We start from the raw sequence: 12,934 nt of genomic DNA, 5'->3' as shown, positions 1-12,934 counted from the left end.
GGACTTGGTGGGGGTCTGTGAGCAGGAGTGGGCACAGCCTGAATGTCTGGCATTTGATAGGTGAGCAGGTGAACGTAGCTAAGTAGAAGGACCACCACTGAGGACTCCCTAGCCAGTTCCTCCCTGAGAGTTATCCCTAAAGATAAACTTTAGAAATAGAATGTTAGGTTTGGAGCCTAAAGACCACAGAAAAGCTTCCAGTCTTCCTCCAGAAAGATAGACAGATATCTCACCCTCCCTGGGCAAGTGATTATCCTCCTGGCCCACACCACAGTTCTATTTCTGTCTAATGTTGAGGGCCAAGCTACCCTCTGAATACCTTGGCACCTCAATGATGCACAGAAATCCACCTCCAGCCTGCCCTCGGCCTGTGATGTTCTCTTGCACATCCACACTGTTCATTTTCCATCTCTCTATTGGTTGAACTAGGTATACAGCCTGAGACAGAAGTCCTGGCCTCTCTCCACAGGGTATATACTCAGCTAACTCAGCAGTGCATTCCACTACTGTGTGACTGTGTTCCTGCTCCTGGGCTGGCACAAGGCAGATGGCAGGAGGCTCTACACACAGCATGCCTGGGTTTCTCCCACAACCTCTGTTAGACTCCTGTGCCCCACTTACTCCTTACAGAAGCACTGTGGTGCTATAGGCTGACCCCAGTGCACCCTTCAGGCGAGTTCGCTTGGCTGGCTGGGGTGGGTGGAAGGACATGTCTTCAAGGAGGTTGGTGGCCCTGTCTGGGCTCATAGCTGCCTTTCAAAAGCATGGGATTACTTTATGAACCTCTCCAGAACTGAGAACCAGCAAGGACAAGAGAGAAAGAAAAGAAAACATAACTCCCTCCCCCACCCCAGGGGCTGTTCACAGCTGATTGGCAAGTGTTCTGCCTCTACTACTACTGAGCTGGTCCAGCCCTGATTGTTTTTATCAATTGACAAACTCAAGTTTGACCTAAAGAAGGTTATTTATCAGAAAAAACAAAAAACAAAAAACAAGTATTTGTGGTTTGTCTGATATCCAATCAGCTTCCATTTTTCTCCATGATAGTGTCAGTTTTTTCTTCTCACCGCCCCCGCCCCCCTTGGCTTTTAGATTATTGAGACAGGGTCTATGTATTACTGACTGGCCTCGAACTCACAGAGATCTGCCTGCCTCTGCCCCCCAAGTACTGGGATTAAAGGCATGCACTACCATACCCACCCTTTTGTTTTGTTTTTGTAGTGACATTTTTCCCCCCTGGGGAGGCAGAATAAAGAGCCATGGCGAGGAAGGAGAGCAGAGCACATCCATTCTTCAATGGGTTCGTTGAAACTATTTTAAAAACTCACCTTAGGCTCAGAGTGCAGTGCAGTGGAGACCACAGAACCGCCACCACACAGAATCCTAGAGGGAGGCACATCAGAGCTAAGAACCTTGGTGTGAGGCTCTGCTGGCTCCTTCTGCTTCTGCCTCGGGTTTTATTTTTCTGGTTTTTAGTAACAAAGATATATTGCTTTTATGACCAGAAAAGATATTAAGAACATATTTCTGCTCTCCATAATTGGAAAAAAATTAATCAAGTATTATTCCCTCGAAAATGCTTTTATAGACACATGCTACCCTTCAGAGTACATAGCATTTGTCTTGGTTCATATGAAAACTGAGTGGATGAGGCAGAGCTGTCTTTTTATTTAAAGAACAAAATCCCGCTGGATGGAAAGATGGCTTATGGGCTCTGCTGCTCTTGCTGAGGACTGGTGTTCAGTTCCCAGCACCCACATTGGTGGATCACAAGCACTAATAACTCCAGCTCCAGGGGTTCCAATGCTGCCTTCTGGCCTTCGCAGGTACCTGCACACATGTGGTGCATACACACACACACACACACACATTTACAAAACAGAATTTCTAAGATGTCAGAATACTCTTGGGGGAACATAAAACACACTAGGAAATAAAAGTACGTCCTCTTTGCCCCCGCTCCCTGCAGTAGGGTCCAGAAGTCCGGACTGGTTCACTTCACTGCAGTGTCTTATTTTCCAGCCTTGGAATGTGATGCACATGTCTGAGGTTGTGCATTCTCCTTGCAGGTGTGGGAGCCACCTCTGGGGTCTCCGCCCACTCCTCCAGCACGTCTGGGGGCAGCACCTTGTCCTCCTTCCAGCATGCTCACAAAGGTGAGGAGGGTGCCCAGCTGTGGGTCCTCTGGAACTCAGAGAGCTGAGAGGGAGGAGGAGAAGGGAGAGGGGGCAGCTGTCAGCAATGAACACGGAGCCCTCCCCTCTTGTCACCTCTCCAGTGTGACAGCATCCCACTTCCCCAAACACCTGGGAACAGCGTGCAACTAAGAATAGTAAGACACATACATCACCCATCTCCCACATCTGGCAGTGTTACGGACGCACCAGATGACATCAGGAGGCTGAACACCCTCGAGGGGCTCTCTGCTCTACACCCCCTTCCGATGGCCCAGGGCACCAGATGCCTGCCACAGCCTCTTTGGGTGACAGGTCATATGGATCCTGCTTCATAGGAACCAGGTGTCCTGTTGGTTATTTTGGAAAGTCAGAGGGAGGTTTTGGATAGTCCCGGTATCCAAAGCGGCATTAGGGAACCAAGCAAACAGCTCCAGGAGTAAGCAGCAGCCAGGCAGAAGTGGAAACAGCAGGAGTTGTGGGGTCAGTTCAGCCCTCTCTACCCTGGGGCTCTTGCTATTACTCTGGGGATGAGGTGCCAAGTAAAACCAAACCAGGAATCCGATCTCTAGCCTGAGGAGTGGCCTTTTGCTTAGGAGTGCTTAAACTTGGACTATGCTGTCTCTCGACACTTGTTCATGGGCCTCTCGTCCTCATCGCTACCTTTCTCTCAGGATCTCAGAGTGGTTACGCCACCCCAGGAATGGCCTCTTGGTTTTGCATCCTGGTCTTGCCAATCTAGCACGCATGAGCCTACTTGACAGTGTGGGAGCAGCCTAGCAACCAAAGCACACCTTGAGGGCCAGGTCCTGGGGTCAAGTATCACCCCTGGAAGCATCTCTGTGACTGGGTCTTCTGCTGAGTGCTGTGGCTTGGAGGAGGGGCCCTTGAAAACATTTATCCCCCTCTTCCTCATGCCAGCAGAGCTCTCAGGCCAAGGACACCTGGCCACCGCCCTGATTATTGCCATGTCTACCATCTTCATCATGGCCATCGCCATCGTCCTCATCATCATGTTCTACATCATGAAGACCAAGCCTTCAGCTCCAGGTGACATCCCTGCACCCATACCCCTATTCCAGTACTCTGTCATCTTCCCTGAGTGAACCAGAGGGCTCATGCGAACCTTTTTCTCTTTTTTTCAAGCAGCCTGCTGTACCAGTCCCCCAGGAAAGAGCCCAGAAGCCCCAGCTAGCACACATGAAGAGAAAAAGGAGGCCCCAGGTCTGTACACATAGCCCATGCTGCCCTATACACAGTCTCTAGCATGAAGGTGGGGTATATTCACCTTGTCCTCAAACTTGACAGACCAGCCTCCTGACCACCTCTGATTCCAGGGCCCTTGCTCAGGGGTGGAGGTGGGGGCGGGGGGGGATGTGCCCGCTTGTTCTGTCTGTCCTCAGGTGGGGAGCTGGTCACCAGGGATGTCTACTGGAAAGGAAACATAGAGGGAGATCCAAGTTCAGAGCCACAAGCTAACAACTCTCACTCACCCCCAACTTCCATTCCTACAGACAGTGTGGTGACTTTCCCTGAGAATGGTGAATTCCAGAAGTTGACAGCAACACCCACTAAGACCCCCAAGAGGTATGTAGAACAGGGACTTGCCTGCACTCACTAGTGGGTGGGAACAGTCCTGGTTCCAAAGACTGAGCTGCTGCCAGCTGGGTCCTTAGAAATCCTTGAGCAGCCAGGCAAACTGCATCAGTGAATGTACTGGATAGCTGGTGCCCGGCCTGGGGATGCTCCAAGGATGTTGGAGAGCAACTTCCCAACAGAAGAAGGCGATGTAAACTAGCATTGGATTTCTGTTTCTTCATTAACCTCGGGAGCTGGTGTATGCTGGGGAAGGTGTATCACCTACCTGATACTCTCCATTTGCCCGCTCTCCCTACCCCCAATCTCCCAGATACCCTGAGCCTGCCACTCCTCTCTTCAAACTGAGGAAAGACATGAATCTCATGATACACACGTCCTGGTCAGGTTCCCACAGCTGCCAGCAATGCTTCAAATGCCTTAAAGCCAACAGCACATGCAACTAGGCCTAAGACTGGCCTTGTCACATCCCTAAGAGTAACAGGTTGATTCTGTCCCCATTTCCATAACTGGACCAAGATCACATGCTAGTGAGTAACAGAGCTGGAGCCAAAGTCCAGGCTGTCAATTAAGCTTGGTGTACTAAGCCGCTGGGGGAAGAGATTTACCTGATGGTATTTTAGCACATTTACCAAACACTGAATCATAGCACCCCCTCTGCTTTAAAACCAACTAAGGGGAAGGTCATTGCCTATTGTCCCCACAGTCATTTGGATTTGGTACCTGCAACTCTTCGGCACTGGTTCTCAGGAAGGCCCATAGCTTGAGTTTCTTCTGAGGGAAAAATCTGCACAAGTATACTTGGGGGAAAATATACTCTTTGCGTGTATAAAAATTAAGCTTTTGCTCTAAAGACGGGTCATGAGCCCTTTTGTCCCTACAAACAGCTTTTGGGTCTTGAAAATGGGATTTGGGAGCTGAGTGGTGATCTGTGGAAATGCCATGAGGTAATCTGTGAAGATACCATCATGCATTCCCATTTGCTTGCCAGAGTTAGTGAGGGGATGGGCCAGCCACCTCCTTTGTAGGCCCTCAAGCATAATGACAAAGTGGCTCTGTTAGATGGTTTCATAACTGCTTTTCTTTTTTCTTTTTTCTTTATTCTGGCTCCAGGGCTGTGTTTGCATATGGCCTTCAGTAACACTCAAATGTAATGTGTGGCAAATATAATCCCTTTTTCTAAAGGTCTTTAGCTAAACCAAGGAAGCAAGCAGAATGCTCTGCAAAAGACTATTATTTTGCTTTTATTTTTGAATGGTTTGAGGGCTTAATCTCTAACCCACAGGTCCCAGGTCCTGTGTGACCTGAGCAGTGAACAGGGTACAGCACATGAGGCTGGATAGCTGGATGTATGTGATCACCCACCCTGCCTACCCTCTAGGGCTCTCTGTAGCTCCTACAAGGCACACATCTAAGGCCAGGCCAGTAGTCAAGAGGGCCTTCCCTGACATTAAGATGCACTTTTTTGTGTGTTCCTGATTATCCTAGAAACCCTGCACAGATTGAGTTCCAGCTTTAACATGAAGACCCACAGTTGTGCTTGTCTTGCTGGAGTTAAGTACAGGAATCTAGAACATATTCAGTGAATCTTTACCAAACATCTGTGGTACGCAGTGTGGAGAGATGTCATGTGCAGTCCTTGATGGCGTCCCCAGCCTCTCAGAACCCATGGCTTCTTAGGAGCCTCATGCAAACATCTACAGGCCATTCTGTACCAGAATGGCTTGTTTGTCAGGGAACAGGATGTCTCTTTCTCACCTCATGTCCCCTTACCTAGAGCTCAGGCGATGTAGAAAACACTTAAGGAACACGACATTGTGCAATGCTCTCTCTCCACACCTGGAACCAAGATCCATGCCAAGGCAGATCCTCTGGGCTGCAGGTTCCCCAGGCTTCACTAACAGGTGTCCCCGCTTGTGTCCACAGTGAGAACGACGCCTCCTCTGAGAACGAGCAGTTGCTGAGTCGCAGTGTGGACAGTGATGAGGAGCCAGCCCCAGACAAGCAGGGTTCCCCAGAGCTGTGCCTGCTGTCGCTAGTTCACCTGGCCAGGGAGAAGGCTGCAGCCAGTAACAAGTCTGCTGGGGTGAGGCTCTGGCAGCATGACCCATGGCACACTGGTGCAGTGACTTAGAGCCATCAGACAAGATCCCTCATGTTCAATTAGTTCCTTAGGATGCTGTTTCTCCCAAAGGTCCCAGCTAGAACAATGCGCAAAGCAACAGATTAAAAAGAAAAAAAAATTAATTATACTGCTTATAGATAAAAAGGGTTTTTGTTTGTTTGTTTTTTGGGGGTTTTTTGAGCTGAGGACCGAACCCAGGGCCTGGGGCTTTACCACTGAGTTAAATCCCCAACCCCAAAAAGTTTTTTTAATCACTGCAAATGCCAGAGAAGAGGAAAAAAAAAAACTTCCAAAAACATACTGTGCATATCCAAGCAGTTTTACACACACACACACACACACACACACACACACACACACACACACCTGTGTGTATTTGTGGGTTCTGAATCCATGAGTCAACTAAGCATAGATAAAGAAAACTGTGTCTGTACTAAACATGCATAGTTCTTATTGTCATTAATCTCTAAACCATGCAATGCAATAACTATTTACATAGTACTTCATTATTAGAAATATTTTGAAGATGATTTAAAGTATATAGGATGATGTGAATAGGATCTAAGCAAATAGACATTTTACATAGAAGTCTTGAGCAACCACAGGCTTTGATATCCTGAAAGGTTCGAGAAATAAAATAATATATATGTGAACACATGCATACATATACACACACATCTCTTATATATCAGTAGACTCACTTGTACAAATTGTCCAGAGGATTTTTATCACTAAAGCAAGCTACTTTGGAATGCCTGTGGCACAAGGTGTGCTCTGAGGCTCTGGCATATATACCTGTTTTTAGTCTGTGCCTCAGGCAGCCCAGCCAAACCATGTGGCAACATTGTGGGTAGTTAAAGAAAGTCCCTACAGGGATCCTGGATCTGGCCTAGTCCTGCATGATACTTCATTCTGGGTGTAGTGATCTCGCTAAAAGAACCTGGAGACCATGCTGCCTGCCTGGCATGGTCTTTTCAACCAGGGCCACTCATCACCTATCTTTGCCCTGAGCTCTCTGCCCTGGGGAAAAGAGCCTTCCATAGCTCTGCCAGCCGCTGCATGCATGACTGCCCTGGTGGCCATCTGGGGTCCTCATTGTCAACCTTCTAAATACACTGATGACAGTTCTAACATTGATGTCCCTTTAAGCCAAGTAGCATCCCTCTTGTGCACAGAGGGTGTTTGCATGGAAACCCTAGGAACATTCTTCCTCCTGATATGTTTGGGCTGCTTCCACCCTTTGGCACAGCAAGTATGCCTAGCCATCAGGGCCAAGCCAGTACAAAGGGAAGATCTGGGGCTTTCTGACCATCTTCCCCCTTTCTGAAGATGAACATTCTCTTGATTGTTCTTTTTAGATCCAAAGCCGGAGGAAAAAGATATTGGATGTGTATGCCAACGTGTGTGGTGTTGTTGAAGGTAAGGACTAGAGAACCATTCAGAGCTGGATGTGGTGGGCACACCTTTAGTCCCAGCACTTGAGAGGCAGAGGCAGGCAGATCTCTGTGAATTTATGGCCAGCCTAGTCTACAGAGTGAGTTCCATGTCTGCCGGGGCTACATAGTGAGACTGTCTTAAACAAACAAAAAAATGAAAAAGAGCCATTTGGGGCTCAGTTCCCTGAGATGATAACCCCCCAATGCCAGGCTCCCGTATGAGGAACTGAGGACAGTCATCCACATCTGATGGGGGCTGTCAGGCTGCCATCAGAATGGCCAAGTGAACTGACTTCTGATGTGGAGGGAAAGGGAATCTGGTTCCTGGCTTAGGCTGAAGCACCCCATAGTGCCTCCGTCACAGGACAGGAGACTCCCAGTATGGATGCTGGTGCGGGGCCACATGGGGACAGGGTGATGGGGTCCCTTAGCTTCTGTGCTTGTGTCCACATCTGTACTGTCATTAGGGAAATGTCCAGTGACATTCAGTAGTCAGTGCAATGGGGACACATTCTAAGGGACGCATGGGTATAAGATTTTTGTCCTTGTGTCAATATAGAATATACAGTCACAAACTAAGACGGTGGGGTGTCAGTCAGTGTACTATGGAGCGAGCCTTTTCTGTCACTGACAGAGTATTCATCATGCAGGGTATGGCAGTTTCACAAGGCACACTCAACAGGCCTTGGAGGGTCCTCCCCTCCTTCTAGAACAGCCACGTGAGCAGCAAGGTCAGACCGCCTGCCACGGGCAGGTAAGGAGTAACAGGATAAGAACCATAAACATTCCAGTCTGTCATCCTCCTAGATGCTACAAACTCCAGCCCCTAAATTAACTTCTGTTCACCCTGGAAATAACCCCTCACTGCTTATGTCAGGGGACTTTCCTCCCTCCCGCCTTCCTGGCATCCCTCCACATACCCCTGGTCTGGCTGAACTGTGGGACTGGGTAGAGTCGCACGCTGCCTGCCACTCATGCCCCATGTGGGAGAAATACAGGCCCTGAGCTGGGGCAGGCTGGTTAGATGCTCTGTTTGGCCAGAGGTAATCACTGAGCAGGAATTCCAGGGCCAAGAATTCTTCTTGGCTGCCTTCAGAAACATGGCATGGCTCCATAAGTACATGCCTGGTCAGCTTGCTTGATCAAGCTTGGCATGGTGGGTGCTGCTGGCTGCCCAGAAGAATATGGTCTGAGAGTTACATTCCAGCATCCCCAAAACTCTTCTCTGTTCCAAAGAATGTCTTGGTTTTGAAAGACCAAACCCAAGGGACTGTGGCTTTCAAATTAATTTAGAACTTCAACCGTAAGAAGAGCCCTCCAGTGGGTCCTGTGGGGTGGAAGCTTCAAGCCTGTGCCCTCAGGTGCTCCTTGACAGCCTCGGCATGTGTGCTTCCTAATGCCATAGTAATAAGACACAGCCAAGGCTGAGTCCTTCAGGCCAACATGGCTTGGCTCCCAAGACCATTAGAATCACATGAAGACCTTAATACTCACTACCTCTGCCTATCCAGCCACCCCGCCTCCCTCAAGATCCCAATGTGGTTAGTATGGGGTGAACCCCAGACACCAAACTCCTCCAGCTCTTTTAAAAGTTTTCATTGTGGTATATCCCCCACAACCCCACAGACAGAGTTTCTCTGTGTAACAGCCCTGGCTGTCCTAGAACTCACTTTGTAGACAAAACTTGCCTTAAACTCATAGAGATCTGCCTGCTTCTGCCTCCCAGGTGCTGGGATTAAAGGCGTGCTAAGAGGTAATAGAGCAAAGCCTGGGTACTCTTCTCCTAACTTCTCCTGATGGTAACAGCTCACAAATCCCCAAAAAAGTTACAACCAAGATGTTGATGTTGACACAGTAGACAGTGACCCCTTCCACTACCACAGGGGATTCTCCTGCTCCCTAAACCCACACCTGCAGCCCTGTCAACCACTAATCTGTTCTTAATGCTGTAATTTTGTCATTTCAAGAATATTATAACAGTCAAATTGGGGGCTGGAGCGATGGCTCAGTGGTTAGGAGCACTGGCTGCTCTTTCAGAGGACACAGGTTCAATTCCCAGCACCTACATGGCCACTTACAGCCATCTGTAACTCCATTTCCAGAAGATCCATCGCTCTTTTCTGGCCTCTGTGGACACTGCATGCACATGGTGTGCAAGCATACTTGTAGGCAAAACACTCATATATGTAAGATACACATTTTTAAATATAATTCTAAGTTGAATCACACATTACTCAGTGATTAGCTGGTCTCATATACCATAATTCAGTCGAGAGTTAACCGGGTTGCTGTGTATGTCAGTGTCGTGGGAGATTTTGAGTATCCTTGGGAATTTCTACATAGGCAATCGTATCTGCAAACAAGGACAGTCTTACTCCTTCCTTTCTAGCCTGTGTGTACTCTTCCTTCTCTTGTCTGGCTCCACTGCTTGGGCACGATGTCAACTATGAGCACTGAGAACAGAGTCCAGGTCCTCCTGATCCCAAGGAAATGCTCAGCTCTTACCACTAAAATACAAGGCTAGCTCCAGACTTCTTATAAAAGTCACACCAACTTCTAAATATTGGAACCAGAATTACACCCCTAGAATAAATGTCACTTTTTTAGTACATAGTACATAATTCTTTGTTCTATTGTTGAACTCTATTTGTTATTATTTTATTCATGATACTAGTTTGGGTATCAGATTGGGAAATATTTCCTTCTTTTCTATTTTCTGGAAGAGACTATTTAGAACTTACCTTAATTCCTTTTAAACACCTGGTAGGTGTTTAGTACTGAGTTCCCTTGACTTCGGTTTGTGACATGTATCCATGACCATCCTTCTTCTAGGTCTCAGCCCCACAGAGTTGCCCTTTGATTGCCTTGAGAAGACCAGCCGAATGCTCAGCTCCACATACAACTCTGAGAAAGCGGTCGTGAAGACGTGGCGCCACCTTGCTGAGAGCTTTGGACTCAAGAGGGATGAGATTGGGGGCATGACTGATGGCATGCAGCTCTTTGACCGCATCAGCACCGCGGGCTACAGCATCCCAGAGCTGCTCACAAAACTGGTGCAGATCGAGAGGCTAGATGCCGTGGAGTCCCTGTGCGCAGACATACTGGAGTGGGCGGGGGTGGTGCCACCTGCCTCCCCGCCCCCAGCTGCATCCTGAGGAGTGCGCCTGGGACTGTCCTCCCTGGGACCAGCTGGGGATCCAATGAGGCCACTGCAGCTGTGAGTGATGCCATCGGACTGCCAAAACTCAAGGCTTTCCCTGGTGGGTCGCCATACTCCTTAGGCTGACCTAAGGAGCCTGTTGAGCACTCAAATGAACGTGTGGGGATGACATGGGTGAAGAATCGGATCCTATCTTTAAGGAGGCCCTTGGTGGGAGACTGAGGGCATGCTACAGACCATATCACCAGCACATCAAGTAGGCAAAATGAAGGGATGCTGAGAAAATGTAGCAAAAAAAAGCTCTAAGAAGCTTCTCATGGAGTTGAGAAATGGGGGCATCCTTATGAAGAAAATAGCTCAACTGTTTTAGTGAAATGGCTACAAAGCACAGCCATCCCACTTCCTGCATTGCTTCAGACTGAGCAGTTGGTTGGCGTGCTCTATGATTTCCGGGGTAACTTGACCTGTGTTTGCAGTCGCCCGCAATGATAGAAGCCTTGCAGTTACTAGTGGAAGAACTTGGGGTATGTCGCTGACACACAAGGCATGTCTGCCCAGCCAATCAGAAGGCATGTCTGCCCAGCCAATCAGAAGTGTAGGCAGATTTGGCCTCTAGGATCACTCACCGACACAAGCAGTTACAATGTGTCAGGCGGTTTTTACTTCAAACAGGTGTGTGTTCTCTCTAGAAAGGGAAACGGTGACTTCCTAAGAGTTTGACCATGTCTGACCCTAGACTTTGGGAGTAGCCAAAATTCATGGATGAGGTTTGTGCGAGTTCAGACACAGCATCCTGAGCCAGTGAGGGGTGGTGGAGCCTGAGGTGCAGTACAGACCTGGGCCTGGTGTCCTGGGCCTGGTGGAGTCATCCCAGGGGGCTGTCTTCTCCCCAAGACTGAGCTTTTCTCCTGCACATGAGAGCTTGGTCTTCGTGTTTGTGGTCAGGCTCAGGTGAGCCTTTTGAAAATGGAGACGGGACAGGAGAGGCCAAGGGAGCCTCCATGGGGTAAATACAGTGTGGGCGGCCGCACGAAATGAGATTATACGGGAAACTCACATCCGGTATTCTCATGGAAGGGCAACTGTAGGATGGAGCATTTACGGAGACAAAACGTATAAACGGGCACTGTTCTTGGCAGATTCTTACTTCACCTCTAACTGCCAAGAAATGGGAAGTTGGGGGAGCTTTCCCGCCGGGGTTTAATGCCCATTCGGCTGCTGGGCTCCCTCCTGAAGGCTGACGTAGTGGTCGTTAAATTACAATAAAGCCTCTGATTTAGAATGCTGTGGGTTGGCTGTTTGTTTGTTTGTTTGTTTGTTTTTTAAAGTCATAGGACTGAACAAAAGCTTTTGGGGTGGGAATCGGTGGTATATTTAAAACCATCAAGCAATTTCCTACCATTGAATATAAAACAGACTGTGAGAGGAACACAGTTAGGGCCTGAATATTTAATATGATCATTTAACTGTGTCCATTTGTGCTGTTTTTTTGTTTTCGTTTTGTTTTGTTTTTTAAGATGGTGTTTGCTGTATCCTGCAAGTTAAACAGTCTGTTTAATTATCCTTTTAATTCCTCTTTGAGATCCTGCAGTGCCCCTTACCCCTGGTCTTCAGGAATGGTGTTGAGCTTCCCCTTAATTAGACTGTAAATGTCATCTGTGATGAGTGAGCAGGTCTAGGACAGCAGGCTCCTCTCCTCCCAACTGTCGTCCTGGTGAAGAATGGGCAGCTGCAGTCGGCAGTGTGGGCTGGCTTCAGTGCACCCTGTTAGATTTCAGGGCTTGAGGGCAGCCAGCGTCCATGTTGTTTCATTGACTCCCAGCTTGCTGATTTCAGGGGGCTAGTCACTTGTCATTTACTTTATTTGGCAATAAATCCAGGAAGGGTTTGTTGCAATGAGCTCTGCCTCGGCTGTAGAGATCAGAACCAACAAGACCGTCATGATTCTCACTAACCAATGCTGGCACTCCATGCTGTCACTTTTGTCTGGAGAATGTCACTGTTTTTCAGTACCTAAAGGTATTTAGTAAACACTCAGGCTAGGCCTGAGGCCCTTAGCCGGTGAAGTCGTAATTGTGAATATTTTATGTAATTGTTTATATAACTTATTATATTTTTATAAGATCCATAAACGTGTTAATAAAAAGAAGGCTACAGATTGGTACCCTGTGAACTCTTATTGAGTGGTGTGGTGTGAGTGGAGAAGGCCTGTGTTCCTGGTCATTGTATTGTGTGTGATGAGACTGTGGCTATCCATAAATAAGGTATATAAACGTTAGAGCAGGAAGGTGTTCACTAACAGGAGCAGGCATATATGGGGAATACTGAAAACACCGTGGGACAGTTTTCCATGTGGACACCATTAGTTATAAACAACACGTTAGCTGCTATGATGGTGTTACTACCAAATACAGTGTCTTAGAGCACAGTCCCTTCTGTCTGG

At 48.1% G+C, this 12,934-nt stretch overlaps 1 protein-coding gene across 1 annotated transcript in view; it reads left to right on the top strand.

The window, feature by feature from the left end:
* Edar (ectodysplasin A receptor) overlaps nucleotides 1-12,546 on the top strand; it is an 81,108-nt gene extending 68,562 nt beyond the window's left edge. Inside the window, exons 6-12 of the mRNA XM_036168138.1 lie at nucleotides 2,070-2,156; nucleotides 3,099-3,224; nucleotides 3,324-3,398; nucleotides 3,689-3,761; nucleotides 5,697-5,856; nucleotides 7,254-7,314; nucleotides 10,164-12,546. Of these exons, the coding sequence (XP_036024031.1) occupies nucleotides 2,070-2,156; nucleotides 3,099-3,224; nucleotides 3,324-3,398; nucleotides 3,689-3,761; nucleotides 5,697-5,856; nucleotides 7,254-7,314; nucleotides 10,164-10,486 (905 nt within the window). The 3' untranslated portion in view covers nucleotides 10,487-12,546. The remainder of the gene's footprint in view (nucleotides 1-2,069; nucleotides 2,157-3,098; nucleotides 3,225-3,323; nucleotides 3,399-3,688; nucleotides 3,762-5,696; nucleotides 5,857-7,253; nucleotides 7,315-10,163) is intronic.
* The last annotated feature ends 388 nt before the right edge of the window (nucleotides 12,547-12,934 follow it).

This window comes from Onychomys torridus, chromosome 18 (genome assembly GCF_903995425.1).
Source record: "Onychomys torridus chromosome 18, mOncTor1.1, whole genome shotgun sequence".
Lineage (NCBI taxonomy): Eukaryota > Metazoa > Chordata > Mammalia > Rodentia > Cricetidae > Onychomys > Onychomys torridus.
The sequence above is the reverse complement of the archived record's forward strand: the minus strand, read 5'-3'. Positions and strand labels throughout refer to the sequence as shown.